The sequence below is a fragment of the Thermobia domestica genome, chromosome 18 (genome assembly GCF_964235325.1).
Source record: "Thermobia domestica chromosome 18, izTheDome1.hap1.1, whole genome shotgun sequence".
NCBI classification, from domain to species: Eukaryota; Metazoa; Arthropoda; class Insecta; order Zygentoma; family Lepismatidae; genus Thermobia; species Thermobia domestica.
Window position 1 is genome coordinate 177,128,901 of NC_137471.1, and position 16,758 is coordinate 177,145,658.

General features: G+C 35.7%; 1 protein-coding gene across 1 annotated transcript in view; it reads left to right on the plus strand.

Annotated features, from left to right (window-relative positions):
* Window positions 1-250: 250 nt before the first annotated feature.
* LOC145675798 (uncharacterized) overlaps window positions 251-16,758 on the plus strand; it is a 226,386-nt gene continuing 209,878 nt past the window's right edge. Inside the window, exon 1 of the mRNA XM_081746501.1 lies at window positions 251-1,005. Coding sequence (XP_081602627.1) covers window positions 508-1,005 — 498 coding nt within the window. The 5' untranslated portion in view covers window positions 251-507. The remainder of the gene's footprint in view (window positions 1,006-16,758) is intronic.

Here is a 16,758-nt window from a genome sequence, read left to right on the forward strand (position 1 = left end):
CATTTTGATCTGTTTCGTATAAATTTATAAACATATAAAAAAAAGGGTGAATTATAATTGAAACAAGATTAAAATGAGGCAAAACAACTGTTTATAGTTAGTTATATGTATTGGAACAAACCGTTTACGAATGGCGTAACTACTTCTTTTTCTCACCTGTAAACGAAACAAAAAAGAAAGAAAAAGAAAGAAAATATTGGAGAAAGAGCGAATGCAAGCAGTGAGTGATAACGCCCACCGTGTGTTGTTTGTGTTCCGTGCGCATTGGTTCCTGACAGCCTGGGCTACTACTTTAAGCGGCCAGTCGACCAGCTGAGACGTTAGTGCTGTGGAGTTGACAACTTAACATCGGACCCTTCAGGCTAAAAAAAAGAGTTGTCTTCGAAGCGCGTTCGGTTATCGGACGAAGGTAACGTTATGTGCTATCGCTTTCTTTGTACTTAAAAAAAAAAGACGTTTTTCCTCCCCCTTCTAATTCTCATTACGTATCGGTAAAATAAAGGAAGTATGGCCAGCGTGTTTGTGGTTTGTATTCCAAAGGCTCAGCATGAGAAAGAAATTGTGGAAAATCTTCGACGCTCAGCAAGCAACAGTGAGGAAGATTGTAAAAGTTTAGGGAACAAATCAAACCGCGGAAGTAGTCCCAAGTTGAATGGGAATTTAGCGGAAAACGAGTATGAAAATCGCCGTAATAACGATAATAAAAAAGACAGAAATGAAAATAACGTCTCGAAGTCTGTAGATAATTTGAATTCCATTGGATCGAAAGATTGCGACTCGGCACTGCAATCACAAAAGGCCAACGATTCTTTCTCAAGAAGTGCCACCGTGTTAAGTACCATCAACGAATTGGACAAATCTATTTCCAGCAAGTCATCAAGTAAAGAAACCTTACCGTGTACGGATGACGTAAAAGAAGTGAAGGATGGAACAAGCCCTGCTATTAAAGTCTCCAAATCATCTGATGATGGGGACCTCGAAGTTCCTGATGGACCTATGGAGGAGGTAAGTGTACATTCTTAATACATTTTAATTGTTTGATGATGTTATATAGAATATAGGAGGCTGGTATGGAGCAGTCAAAGGCATTAGGATGATGATCGCAAGATTTGCCATGGGTTCGAATCCCGCTCACGCATTGGCCTCTTACATATGCTTTTGTGGCGGCTACAAACTAAGAAATTAAAGTTTTTTTTAAACACAGTTTCAGGAAGATGTTAATACCTAATACAATAGTTAATACATTCAGATAAGCTTTTCTCCTTTATTTTGTAGTGATAAAACAAACTTTTAGGGACACGACTTCCTTCCAAATCCGCCAATGATATCGTCCATTCAACATTCATTTATTATCTTCTAGAGGGGGGTACGGTTTTTCAATGGTAGAGCGCTCTCTTTTGGTGCTAGGAGTACGTGGTTTGATCCCAGCCTATGTGAACTTATAGTAGAGAACATAATGTCCATTGGTTTTTCCGGGTTTTCTCCATCATTCGCGTTCCACCAATTGTTCAAAATCATTTAGTTTCGTTAATCATCCATCTCCTTTACCCTAACTGGTATGTTTTCATTTTATTTATTTTTTTTTTTTCAATTTATGGGTATCTTTTAGTTTCTTCTATAATCTTACACATATAAGATCTCCAGTGTTACTTCACAAATTGTAGCTTATAGAGCGACATCAAGCGAAGGGGGTTAGAAGCCCCGTAGGACTTGTTTTCTACCTTTATCACAATTTAGACAAAAACAAGGTACTCGGTTCTGGAGCCATGAAACGACTTGGGAGAGATTCTAAATGGCATCCTCATTTTCTATCTGTTACAAAAATAAATTAATTTCTTTCAAAACGAATAAGTTAAGGTTTATTCTTATATTAATAGTTATTCTATTCTTGTATATGTATTGGTTATATTATACTCTTGCCTTGGTTTCCAACCATCTTCGCTCAGCCATATTTTGTGAAGTAAGTAACATTGGATATCTTATAGTGCAAGATTGGGGGAGAAACTAAGATAACCGAAAATGGTACGTGCAAATTGATTCTAATATAACAGAACTACTTAACTTAGATCACTGTACACTTTAACATAAGTAGCGGTTTTGATACTGTTTGATGAATTATCTAAATTATGATATATATATCCTTGCCGTCATGGGCACCAGAAGGTGGGGGTCGGCCTCCTGGCTCACGAAATTGTATAACGTATATTTCTAAATTTGTTGATTTTCTTAATACAAATAATAATAATAATAATAATAGGATACCAAACGTAATATAGCAACCAGGAATATGCCCCCCTAGAAAATTTTCTTCAGACGCACCTGTTGCCGTCTCTGTCGATCGATCACTTTTTCTCTAATCGTGTACTTGTTTCCACCATCTGCCTTCTTAAACCTTAGGAAAAAAAACTGCAACTAGCTAATTAAACGCTTTAGTATTTTGAAAGTGCAATTATAATGACATTTAATGCCTTTGTAATATCACTTACAGATAAAATTTTATAACTTGACAGCACTAGTATTACGCCATAACACAAGTATTGAAAATTACATACTAATAAATATTCTGAAAATAGGTGATTTTTGTTTCTCGGTGCTTCAGTACTAAGCGCTGTCAAGGCCAAATTTTGACATTGCTCTGTTTTTTCATTATTTTCAAAATGAAAATATGGGAATCCACAGAAACTAGTTTTTCAGTGAAAGATAACAAGTACGTATATTTCAATTTAACATAATGTTATTCTCTAATTCATCGCATATAGTTATTTTATTTCTTTCTAAAACTTCGTTTTGTAACGCACTTTTTACTCTTTAAACACTTGTGTCGTAACATTCAGGTCAACAACGTGTTTACTTATTCATTTTCAAGATAATGGCTCCAACCATAGCAGTTTTCCCGCTCTTTTTATTTAAGAAATAACTATTTGAGCTAAAATATGGTAGAAACGTACTTCAACTTACATATTTCTTCAGTAAAAAGTGGAATTCTTCTGGCATAAGGGGACTTCGGTGTGATTCGAGATCATAAGAAAGGTTCTAGATTATTGGTTCCCATGTAGGTTAGTAGCTGGGTTGATTGTTTTGTCTTTATTACACCTCAATGGCAAGGGGGACCAGTAATCTAGAAACTTGCCCAGATCATGTTAGTTTGCAGTAAACCACAATGTGTTCATGGGCTTTTCTCAAGAATATTCGATTTTCCTTCAAATTTTCATTTCATCAACCCATTTAAATTAAAATTTCTTTCATTAAGCATTTAACCCACTGAGCATTAACGTTGGACGTAAAACTATCTATTCCAGTATCATAATCGTGCTGGTTAATTATTATAGGCCGAACTTCGTAAAATTTCGTTTCTTTTAGATAGTCAGTGGTTGTATTTTATTGAAATGTAATGCCGTTTTTACCATAGTAGATATAACTAATCTGTTACAAGCATGTAAATAAATAAATAAAAAAATAAAAAACGGATCATTTTGTAACGAGATGTACAGTCTTCAGCGAAAGTACAGATTCATTATCTTACATTAATTTTGGAAGAATGCTCGAATTGTAATAAAAAAAATGGCTAAACTTTACAAAACACGCTTAAGCTGCGCATCGATAAGTAGGACCGGTTTAACAGGGTATAGTAAGTAGGATAGGAACGGGTTAGCTTAAGGTTAGGGAAATTTTGACCTATTTTCATAAAATTGAGTGTATTCTCTGGTTTGAGTGTACCAGCTGGAGCGGGCATTGTAAAATTTACCCAAAATTTTATAAATATCCTATATTGTAATAAATTGTGACTTTCTGGTAATGAAAGTCTGCCGACATTAAGACTGCATTACTGAGTAAGGGAAGTTCCTCTAAGAGCGCGCGGCCTCTAAGAGTACGATCAACAATTTGCCAGATCTGGCAACGCTGTACGATGTTTGTTTGTATTCCTGCAGAAGCGTCGTTGTGTGAAAGGTGGTTGTACGCAAGTTGTCTGCTTACAGCATCTGTGCCCTACGTTTTATTGGTAAGTAAAAATTTTTGATACTCCCAGTGTAATAATTGAGTTCCCACTAATTAGTGTATGTAGTTGAATACAGATATATTCTGTTTCTAAACTTAGTATCAAATGTTAGGTATGACAATCAAGTTTGGGCATAACGCAGATAATACCATCATATCTGGAAACTATTGCACACTTGCGATCGATTTGTAAAATGAGTGCGATTCCTCTAAGAGTACGCATTTTCTTTCCTTCAAGAGTACGCGCGCACTCTTGGGGACCGGTGATGCCGTACTTTTGGAGGACTGTGTAGACAATTGAATTTGACTATCAGAGAAGAACACCTTGTTAGATTCTTTTCCAATTCTGACAGTGCGGGGTTACTTTGAGGCAAAATGAATAGGTTTCTCTAATATAAATACTAGCAGTGTGCATCGCTGTTGATTCGCATAGCCCGAGAAAGTAGTAGGCCTAGATATGATGTGAATCGCCGGCGATTTATATGGCTTACTAAAGTAATACTAATGTGAAATCACCAATGTGTAATTACGCTATTCCTAAAGTGAATGAAGTAGGACAAAATATCAGAAAAGTGGGTATGATTAGTTTCAGGATCAGAAAATGAGAAATTTGAACCTACTGCATGCGAACTAACCTCGGAAAAGAGTCAACTAACATACTGCAATGATTTTTTAATGGTTATTGTTTAGCTACAGTTCCTTTTTTTAAATTTTTCCAGGGAACTGTCCCAACGTCCGTACGACGGATAAAGCCAACATTCAGCCCTCTGCAAGAACAAGAACTGGCTCAGCACGTAAGGGACCTTGATTCCATGCTTTACGGTATCACATGCCAACAACTGATGGACCTTGCGTTCGACTATGCAGAGAGAAATCAGATCAACACAACTTCAAGAGAGAGAAGAACAAAGCCGGAAAGAATTGGATATATGCATTTTGCAAAAGGAATAATAAAATTGCGCTCACCGGAGAATGCAGAATTGGAAGAATAATTGGCTTCAACAAAACTCAATACACGATATTCTTCAGCAACTTTCAGGCAGTGTTACAAGACAAACAATTTCTCTCTCATAGAATGTTTAATATAGATGAAAATGGAATTTTAACTCTCCCAAATAAAATTCCAAAAGTACTTTCGCCAATCGGTAAAAGGCATATGGATAAAGTTGTCTAGTGAGAGGGGACAGACAATTACTGTTCTCTGTTACATGTCTCCAACTGGAGTTTACGTGTCTCCAGCAATTATATTTCTCAGATATAGAATGAAAATAGTGTTGTATGAAGATGGACCTGAAGGAACTTTACCTCTGGTCTCAGATTTTGGATACATAACCAGCGAACTTTTTTTTTTTGGATTGGTTGAAACATGTCTCTCACCTCGTGAAGCCAACTGAATGATGAAGTTTGCTACTTTTTGATAACCACACCACACACTACACTTTGGAAGCAGTGCTGTATTGTAGGGATAATTACATTATTTTTCTTTCTCTTCCTCCGGATGCAAACCACATGCAGCAGCCCCTTGACAAGGGGTTTGGTCCTCTGAAGATTGCCTTTGCAGCTGAATGTGATAAATGGATGGTCAACAACCATAGATCACCCGTGGGAAGAATAACACAAAGGGACATTTCCGGCATCATCCACATTGCACCTGAAGTATTGCAACAATTGAGAAAGCTAGAAGTTCGTGTAAGCTACAGGGATCCACCCTTTCAATCCTGACGTCTTGAGCGAAGTAGACTTCCAACTTTCGGCACTGATCGATCAACAACTGTGCTCTGCTGACAGCGAAGGGAATGGTGCAACAACATAAGATGTTCCAAGTGAACCAGGAGCAGTACATCGTCAGCATGTCTGCCTTTTCCTAAACACTCAGGTGTACAGAAAATAAAAAAGAGCAGGGAAGAAGTCTGAGATTATGACGCTTCCACCGTTCAAAAGCAAACTTGAAGCATCCACAGAAGCAACTTGCAAGAGGAATAGGCCTAACGATTAAGTTGATGCCAAGACTGAAGGAAGATGCCATGTTTCTTCAGACCAACCACGATCTTCATCCGAGGAGAATTACTTGTGCCCTGGATGTGATGAGCAGTACACGGAACCCATCATCGAGGTTTAGGTGCAGTGTCATGTCTGCAGGAAGTTGTGGCATGAGGCCTGTTCAAATTATGAGGGCCTCGGGATTTTTAAGAGTGACTGCTGCTAATGATCATATAAATGTCAAATTTTAGATGCATAATTTTATTGTGATGTTCTATTTGTTTTATTTGCGCATATAAGTTTCTGTTTAGTTTAAAAGCAGTGTCAACTATACTTTGGTATAATTTGGCAGTTTTCAATTTTATTTTGTAATTGTAATTGTAATTGCAATTTTCAATTTTATTTTGTAATCTAGGCCTAGGTTAATTGTAGGCTATCATTTGGTTTCCCTCATTATCAAGAATTTGAATACTTTTGATGTTACAATTATATTTGTAACATCATTTATATCAATATCTCGCAAAACCAAAAAACTTTGTATCTCTTTTCGTATTTCTGTCATAATTTTCTTTGAATTGTGTAATATCATCTTCGTTTGCTGCCTTGTAATAGTATTATTCTCACATAGCAAATGCGTACTCTTGGAGGACACATTGCGTACTCTTAGAGGCATAGTCCTTCAAGAGTACGCAAATGCATTGTTTTATAACAATGCGTCTATTGTTGTAACTATTGCGTCCCTGTCTTTATATTTGCCTCCAATTTTGACCTTAAGGAATGAATAAAGATTTGTGATAGAAATTATCACTCTGGGTGATTTCCCTTTTCTTCGTTACGTGTTTAAAGACTAAGTGCGTACTCTTTGGGGAACTTCCCTTATATTGGTTCCGAAGATGCATGGGATTGATTAATATCAGATCCATTGTTGTAAATAGGCGCCAGTTTTTGCTTTCCAAAATTGTCTTTACATTTGTTCACAGTTTTTAAATGAAAATTTGTATAATTAAGGTCGAAAACTTTCACTCGTTAACAATAGTGTCAAGAAACGGAGCTTGAATAGTGTACCCTGCGCTACGGGCCCCTTGTTTTGTGAACAATTCGGTTTACAAATGAATATTGTGGACAATCTTTCACTCGACTTATGGACAATGTTTCGAGGTACGAACGTACACACGCCACTATGGATAGGGTTGCCATATGTCCGTATTTTGTACGGACTGTTTGTATTTTTGGATCCGTGTCCGTATCGAACAAAGCATGAAATAGGAAAATGCCCGTATTTGGCAGTTTTTGGAGCTGCCCCAAAATTTTCGAGTCGGGAATCGGAATTGTATTTTCATTTGTTCATTTGTAAAAATGTTTTTTTCAGCATATAACTTATATTTCAGTTACTATTAATAAAGTGGGGTATATTTTTCAGTTCCACGGTTCTTTTGGTTAGATTTAATATACGTAATCTAATGATATGATTTACTATAATATATTCGTGTTAATGAAAAAAAATATAAAAAATGTTAGTTTCCAATAATGTTTTGTGTTACAGTAAACAATTGTGTGATAACCTAAAAAGGTGATTTTTAGGTAGGACATTTCAAAATATTTATTCTGTTTGTTCACAGTGTCTTTGATGGATCGTCATTTTAAGGCTTGTTCGTATTTTGGACCAAAAATTATGGCAACCCTGTCTATGGACAACTCTAGACATGTAGAAGTGCCTTTGCGCGTTTGCCATAAACATTATGGGAGGTTGCGTTCGAAAACTACTTTTTGTACTTTTTTGCACTTTGTGTGTTTTTATACCTCGCACTGTTTTAATTTAGTTACACATTGTCTTTTAAAATATTTTGATCCTATATTTTTTCTCACAGAAAAACACTTAAGTATTATTTTTAAATACATGTAGACTATAATACCAGTGGCGGATCCAAGGGGGGGCATAGGGGCTATAGCCTCCCCTTGACGCTCAGGTATACACTAGATAAAATGGGCTTTAGTCTTGCTTTATACTGGATAAAACGGAAAATATGGTTTAGCCCCTCCCTTGATCATATCCTGGATCCGCCCCTGTATAATACAATGTTTGTGGCTAGAATGGATTACTTCTTTTTAACTTTTACTGATTTAATTTTAGAATAAAACTACTTTAGATCAATGTCCAATGACATGACCACTGCATTCAAAATTCTTGTTGGTGCTTGAAAAATACGACGGGCATAAGGAATTTTGATAGAAAATGGTATAGCCGTTCCTTTAAAGTTAATCAATTGGTCAGGAGCCAGTTCGTTCAGATATTCGCATAAAAGTTTAAATTAATTACGAATAAAATCTGCCAGTATTTAATATAAATTCTCATTCTTTCAAAAGTTATCCTTCGTAGTAATATTACAATCTTAGAATTCTCCGTACGGGATCCTAATAACTTGGACAAATGATGCATGGCAACTCTTGTGGTGTAAGCCTATCGCTAATATCTTAGAAACCTAGGAAACGGATGTACAGTAAGCCACTGCCTGCTGTTTTCTCATTTTCCGCAAATATTGTTTCAAAGAACCCAGTTCATTAGGCGTGGTAGAACATGATCTCCGTGTAACAGCGGGAGCATTCAACTTGTAGCTCGTGACGAAAACGACTCATGAATCCTCGCATGAGAACAAGACAACCTACTTGTTTGACAGCAATTGGCAAAGAGTAATTTCTTTTGTACTCTCCGACCCAGCAGTTAACCAATATTTGTGTATTTTCGATATCTAACCATAATTAAAGATATCTATTGCATTTTAAAGCTTTAAAGTGTAACGAATACATAATTTTGTTCAGCTGACTCATTTTTCGATTTGTATTTGCATATATTACACAATTAACAAAAATTAAAATGTGGCAGTTTATGATAGTTTTGATATTTCATTGCTGTGTGTATACTTTGATGTTACTATGCTGGAAAGGCAGGATGGCGAAATATTTTTTTTATTTTATTTATTTAACAATCACCGGGTACAGCTCAGAGGCCATTTTACACTGGATATCTAATAACAACAACAACAATGGAAAGGATTTGGGAAGGTATCGGCCAGGGCCTGTTTAATAGGTACCATCCCAGCATTTGCCTGGAAGGACTGAGGAAAACCCTGGAAAACCTCAGTCAGGATGGTCGGCAGCGGGAATCCAACCCACGACCTCCCGAATGCGAAGTCAATGCTCTAACACTTGAGCTACTTCGCGCGCTTAGTTTTAGCAACAGTTTCAGTTTAACAGGTTGCATGGTTCTCGTCTAGCATCAGGAGATATGGTGACTCATTGGTAAACCGCTCATATATGTTGCAAGAGGTCTCTTGTTCGATCCTTGCCACTAGAATATGTGGTGAAGAACATTGTATTCGTGGGTTTTTTCGAAGTTGTCCACTTCCCTGCATTCTCATTCTAGCAATATCTTTTGTAGTGCCCTTGAGCGTACAATGCATAGGCATAAGGTGTTAAACTAATTTTATTAGAAGGCACGGTGTCTCAATTGTAGGGTGCGCACCTCTGGTGGTGGGGTCACTGATTCGATCCCGGGCAATTAAGTTTGTAGTGGACAACGTGTACGTGGGTTTTCTCGTTGTTCTCCCGTTTCCTCCCACTTTCACATTCCACCACTTATTTCATAATCGTTCACTCGCTTTAATCATAGCCTTACTTATCTTAAAAGGCATAATTGTAGGACATTAAAACTGCAATTATATAAATTTTATTTTGTATAGCATCACTATTTTGATTAAAAAAAACTGTTTTCTCAAAAACTACGCATGAAGATTAACCTTCAGTCATGTCATCTAGTTCCGCTTGGCAAAATCTATGACTTGATATAGTATTATATATGTTTGATCTTTGATCAACTTGTCATAAAAGATTCCTATTTTTTAGAACGCTGCCAAGATAAAATATTACAATTTTTAGAATTTAATTTTCTTAAGTTCTTTTACGCTCTATGTTCACTACAACTTGTTTGAATTATATTGAATGAGTTAGAGACGGTGAACACCGACACTGTAGAAAGTGAGCCTCGTAGTATCTGCAAATGTCATTAAATGAGCTAAATAAGTACTTGCGAGACGTTTTGTAGAGTGCTGACATTTGATTGCGCGAAATTCTGACTATGTAAACTGCCCATCCAGATTTTCGGGCGTGCAAGAAAAGGTGTGGAAACAGCATTTTGTAAACAATGCCTCATTTGTTATATTTTTGCTATTTATTGCCTTTAAGTGTTCAGGGCGATGCAACGACATTGCGCAAATTTTTCTAAAGATTAGATCGTTGATAATCTAAGTAATTTATGTCTTATTAACGAGGAGCAGAAAGTGCTGAAATTGCGCAAATTTCCGCCGCGACGTTGCCAACAACAGGATTTAAGGAATTGTGTGAAATTTTGCATCGAAATGAAATGTATAAAGCTATTCCTTTATGAGATATATTTTATTGCATTCTAATATTTACAAAGCAACATACTTATTTACAGAAAATTTCATTTTACAGTTTGAATGCTTGAAATTTAAATCCTACAGCTTTTAAAAATGTCATACGTGCCTTCTCATAGTTTCTCTGCGAATTCCTGAACTCAGCATACTTCCTCATGACAAACTCGCTCCTTTTGACTTCTGCTGGTCTTTGGGCCTTTGAAATTCCTTTTAATATGGACGTTATTTTCATGGCAGTTTCCGTTTGGATCTCTAACAAAGCAGAAATCACCGTATGAATATCAGGAGCAGGGAAGTAAAATTGACTATTATAATGTCTGTGAAAAGCTTCTGGTCCATTTGTCGTCCGACGCATCGTGGATGGTATAGACGCCCACATGACAGGTGGATACCTAAAATTAATAAAATAAAAAGATCCTTAGTTCATGCACACAATTATTGACAATTTATATAAAACACTAAAACATTTATAACACTAGATTCAAGAAATATTTATAGTCTTGGTCCGTAATTTGTTTACAACTATCAAAACCTGCATTTTAATCTACGTCTTACATGAAGACAGAAGAAAATTTCACTATAATTAAGTTGCATTGAGAGAAAATACCATATCAGCACAACCATTAATGTTGTGTTCAAACTAGGACAACAGTTTTTGCAGTATTAAGAGTTATTGAAGCATGTGCTACTATAGATGAAATTCAAAAGGAAGCTACTTACTTGCAACCGTCTTCTATGTAGTTTTCTAGGACGTAATCGGAAAATTTATGCCCTGTATCATCCGGCGTCATTGATATTAGTTGAGTAAAGGCATCTGATACTTCTGTTGGATGTAAATATGGCAACCCAAAAAATGCCTTTATCCATGAACCTGTAAGAAAAGCAATAATAATAATAATAATAATAATAATAATAATAATAATAATAATAATAATAATAATAATAATTTGTTAGAATAAGCAAGCATTGGGAAAGTAGTGAAATTGATGGATCTTACTGTTGGCTTTATAATTTCTTCATTTCGTACATTATTAGAACAGCAGTTTATTTGCTTTTAAGAATGGTGACTGAATTAAGATTCTTCAGTCAAACAGAATAAGATTCTATTTTCAACTGTATTCTGTATTAATATATAACAAAACAAAGTCCACATGGTATTATTAAATTAATAATAAAGAATAATAGACCATAATAATATCAATAATACCTAGTTCAGATTTTGGATCCATATATGCTTGTCGCAGATCATTGTCGGCTTGAATCCTCCGCCACCATGTTTGTCCCAAATGGAATCTGCAGCCACGAATGTCACAATTTGGAAACACATTCTTGATGGCTTCGTGAGCAGCTGTTTCAAAATCAACGTAAATGATTTTCAAGTCGAATCTACTGTCTAAGTTTCTTATCATCTTCCACATGGCCACATACGTATTCTTGTCTTTCTTCGGCAAAAATGCAAAACATAGAGGTAGATAATATCCATTTTTATATGCATGTATTGTATATAACTGTGTGAAATGCTTAGGAGCATAAGTGAAAGTTCCATCTGCAAATACTTCTAACCCGCTGAACTCACACAGAAAACTGAAAAGAAAATAAGATTAGTGTCAGAAAAGAAAATAGTAAACAAGACTGTAGTGTCATATCGTTAGGTGAAATGCTATGTTACGATATATTTTGTGAGAATCAAAAAAAAAAAAAAAAAAAAAAAAAACTATTTTACTATAATTTGGAAATAAGACGGAAAAAGGAACTTTTCTGTTCAAGCAACTACTTCCTATTCTACTTCTTGATGCTGTAAATGAAACTCATTTCAAAGTTAATGGTTATAAATGAAATTATACTTACTCGATATTTTTCTTACACGTGAAAAGAATTATATTAGCTTCATCATCAACAAAGATGAATCTTTCTCCGTCAATTGCTATATCATCCTGCTTCTGAACCATTTGCTGTATAGCCTCTACGGTGTTTCTGGGTAGACGAGGAGTCACCTTTCTTCGATTTTTATAAATAACGTCTCGGCATCTTTTAATTTCTTTATGATCAAGTGTGTCATGATGTTCCAATTTTGAAACTTCCTGCCTTATAATTTTATTTGGCTTCTCGTTCAATTGTTCAGTGGCTCGTCGCTTACAATTCTCTCTAAGAAAATGCCGTTGAACACCATCTTCATCTTCACAATGATTATGAATATCTTTCCTTTCTAAAACTTCACTTGTATTTTCATCCATTGTTATACTAGCATTACAGCTTTTCTTAGTACATCTGAAAGAAAGGAAATAATAATTAAATCGTATCACGTGTTCTAAACTTACTATTTAAAGAAAAATGTATTCACTATTTCACTGGCAAAAATGTTATATCTTCCATCACCTTTTAACAAAGTATAGGTCCAATTGACTGACATAAATACTAATGCAGGCTTACTTATTCACTTACGAAAGTATAGGACAAATTGCCTGGCATAAATATTAAAATAGGGACTAGACACATATTTTAACAAAATATAGACCCAACTGACTGACATGGATATTAATGTAACTTTCCATTACTTAACAAAGTATAGAAGCAACTGAATGGCATAAATATTAATATAGGTTACATCACTTAACAAAATATAGGTCCAACTTCCCGACATTAATACTAATAGTGTGTTACATCTTTTAACAAAGTATATATGGATCCTATTGACTAGCATAAATACTAATATAGGCTTACAGAACTTACTAAAATATAGGTCAAGCTGACTACTGAAAATACTAATGTAGGCTTTGCATAACTTAGCAAGCTATAGGCTTATATACATGCAAAAATTATGTACTACATTAACTTACCTCCAATTTGAGCCTTTTTTTCCTTGGCGAAAGAAACGATACTTAAAGCCTCCCATTAATACACAAGGTACACCTTTTTCTGTTTTCGTCAATGTAAACTCCATTCTGAAAGTTTCACTTATGTTTCTCCAGTTTATTGCTTCCTGTTTATATTACCCTCCTCACTAAAACTTGCGATTAATTCTCGATCCTGATTGGCTCGTTGTGATTCTCGTTCCTCATTGGCTTGTTCTATTATTGGTTTATTATATCCGCAATTCGTTCGGGGTTTTAACAGAACCTGAGGAGGTCTGACATACAGTTGCTGGTGACATTTGGGAGAGTGCACAACGGAGAAGAATAAGCTTTGCAGAGAAGAATTGCTGAGATGCATTGCTTTCCTGAAGAAGGTGTTCCAACCACAACCAACATAGATAACATCAGAGATGCATTAAAACAGCAAAACGTACAGTTCACGAACCTCATTCGTGTCCAAACAAAGGAGGGACCAGCACCCATCTTGAGAATGTTTTCAACATTTGCTCTGGCCATATACGTTGAACACGCTTTGCCGACAGTCGGCTAACGGAAACGCTTTGTTATCTCTCTGGGAGTGAAGCAAATACACAGTAATTAAAGAACTGAGGCCCTTTTCAGGCCCACAAACCAATTTCAGGTCCAAAACCTTTCTAATGTACACTGTCCGGTAAATATCTTCAGGATAAAACAGTTGAGAATGCTCTAAGAGCATTGCCAGAACGAACTTTAAAAGAATGGAGAGATCTAGCGGGAAGGATAGCTGTAATTGTTCCTAGATGTAAAGGTAAATCTTTTTATCCGCACCCTCTTCTCTTTCTCGCAAAAATTAACAAAATATCATCTCTTTATGACTTATAGTTCTCGAGATATGACTGCTTAAATATCTAGAAATTCGAACTTTTTTAGTCAGTATCACGGGAACGGTAAGTCATAGAGAGATGATATCAGTGTTAATCCCTAATAGAACATTAAACATTTTCGTACTGATATTAATTGATGGCCAGTTGCACAGTGGCCACCGGTTACTATTTGCTACCAAAATATTTACCACCCTTTTAGATATTGACCAACACCAATATGACCTCTCTATGACTTACGGTTCCTCAAATAATGCTCCTTAAATCTCTGGAAATCGGCCATTTTTGGCCAATATCATGGGAACGGTAATTCATAGAGAGACGATATTGGTCTTAATCAATACCTAAGAGGATGGTAAACACTTTGGTAGCAATATTAATTGGTGGCCATTGGCCAAACCAGAACTCTTTAAGTTCGTTGAAAACCGCGGCGAGACACAACATTCGACATGCTGCTTTAGAATTCTAACTGCATGTAGGAGGTACACGTAGATATAAGTTGCTGCATCACTCAAGGGGGCGAGCTTTCTTGCCAAGGGGCCCTATTTATCTCTAATACACTGACCACTCATTCTTGTAACAATTTATACGATAATACCTAGGTAATATATAACAAATGTTTCTCACAGCACCTAAGAACAACTAAGACGCAAATGCAAATCTAAGTATCATTTATAGAAAGGTGAAAGGATAGTTATTAAGATATGTGGTAGACACACCTGAAATATGTATATAAGTGCTTGTTTCTGATTGGCCAAAACTGGAAGATATAGACAAATCTTTATTTCTGATTGGTCGAACGTCTGTTCACGATATTTCAAGAGAACTTCTAGAAATATTTATATATATTGTTTATTTTATATATGTTTGTTTTCCTTACAGTATTTCAAAACTATTTGCTTTCAATAACTATATTCTTACAGTTTTAATCTTACAGTTAGATATGATACGGAAAATGAATGACTGGGACACATTCCCCAGTCACCCTCTCTAACGACGCCATTGCACACATATAATATAGATGACTGAAAATGCTATTGTTATCCATTACTTTGTATTTTTTTTTTTTTTGTTAAAACGACTTGCATTTTGGTGACTGTTTTTATTAGTCGATATACTTATGGTAATGATGGCAACGTTGCACAAGATTTTTTTCGCAATTTCCAATTTTGTTGCCTGCTTAAGGCTTTATCTGTGTCAACAGATAAGCGTGGGAAAATTTGCGCAATGTCGGTGCACCCGTTCAGGGAAATTCAGAAAGGTTTTGGTGAGTAGCGAAAATACTTAAGGTAAACGTAAAGGCTGTACTTTCAAAATAGATGGCACCACGGGTCCCCTATCTTTGCATTGTATTTTGTATGTCAATAATGGAACGGATTGTGGGACATCGGGTCATGACTTTTGTCCAGGTCATTTGGGTCTGGAAAATGACAGCTTTGCAGCATATCACATTACAATTCCATGGTGGATTACTCATGGCCACTACTTGAGCTTGAACATTCATTTGTTTTTGATTCTTGGTGTGATATTTCTTAATCAAAGTACCATGTTTTAAATACTTCAAATATAATTTCATGTTTATTCGTCTTTCCATATTGAAAATAATACAATGGTTTTTGAACATAAAAAAAGAAAGTTTTATGATAACGTTGTCCATCTTCAGCGGCATCTGTTATATTCTAAAAGACAAGTTTTGCAGGTTCGCTCCATTAAACCTTGACGACTTCTCATAAGAAAACATGTAGCTTATCATTTCTGTGATTCTGCAACGTTTATACTTTGTTAAACCTTGTAATTATCTTTCAGTGCAATTCTTTGACGTACAAAGGACGCACGCATCAAAAGAAAAAGAAAATTTTAGATTAATGAGAAGATGAGACAATGTTTGTTAGACTTATATTAGCAGCCTCACGCTCATCCATTGTAAATGAAAATAAAAATAAATCTTTGAGTTTAACGTTACACGGTTATGTTCTTTGGGCTAAGGGAAGCGATGATTAAAGCAAGTAAATCATGATGAAAGAATTGGTGGAATGAGAAAGTGGAGAAAACGGGAGAATCTCGGGAAAAACCCACGGATAAGTTGTCCACCACAAGCTTACTGACCAAAAATCGAACCAGGGACCCTACGCACCAGAGGTAAGAGTTGTACCACTGAGCCACCGTGCTCCTAATACTTTAGGAAACATAGTGGACATATGTTACTCTATTGTAATCATAGTTTGTTTTTAAACTCACTTTAACGAAGTAACTGTTTCTCTTCCTCGAATTGAGGAAAGACAATTTTGATGTTAAATTTCGTTCCACGTGAAGGTGGAGTTGATGAGAGTAAATGGCGCCAACGGTATGTGCTGTCAGTAATTAACATAATTATTCAGCATTTTACAACCAAAACATCTCTTCTACCTGATCATTGGAAATTAACGTTTGTTTACACATTTAGGACACAAAATTTGAAATTCCGTTTGGTATGTGTAATTCATTGAACTTGACTTGATGAAGTGTTAACCATAAAATGTGTGTGATCTTTCGATATTGTTCTACAATTTTCTTCTTTGGGCTCTTTGTACCAATTCAAATATACGGCAGTATAAAAAGATTTAAAATATGTCAAACCAC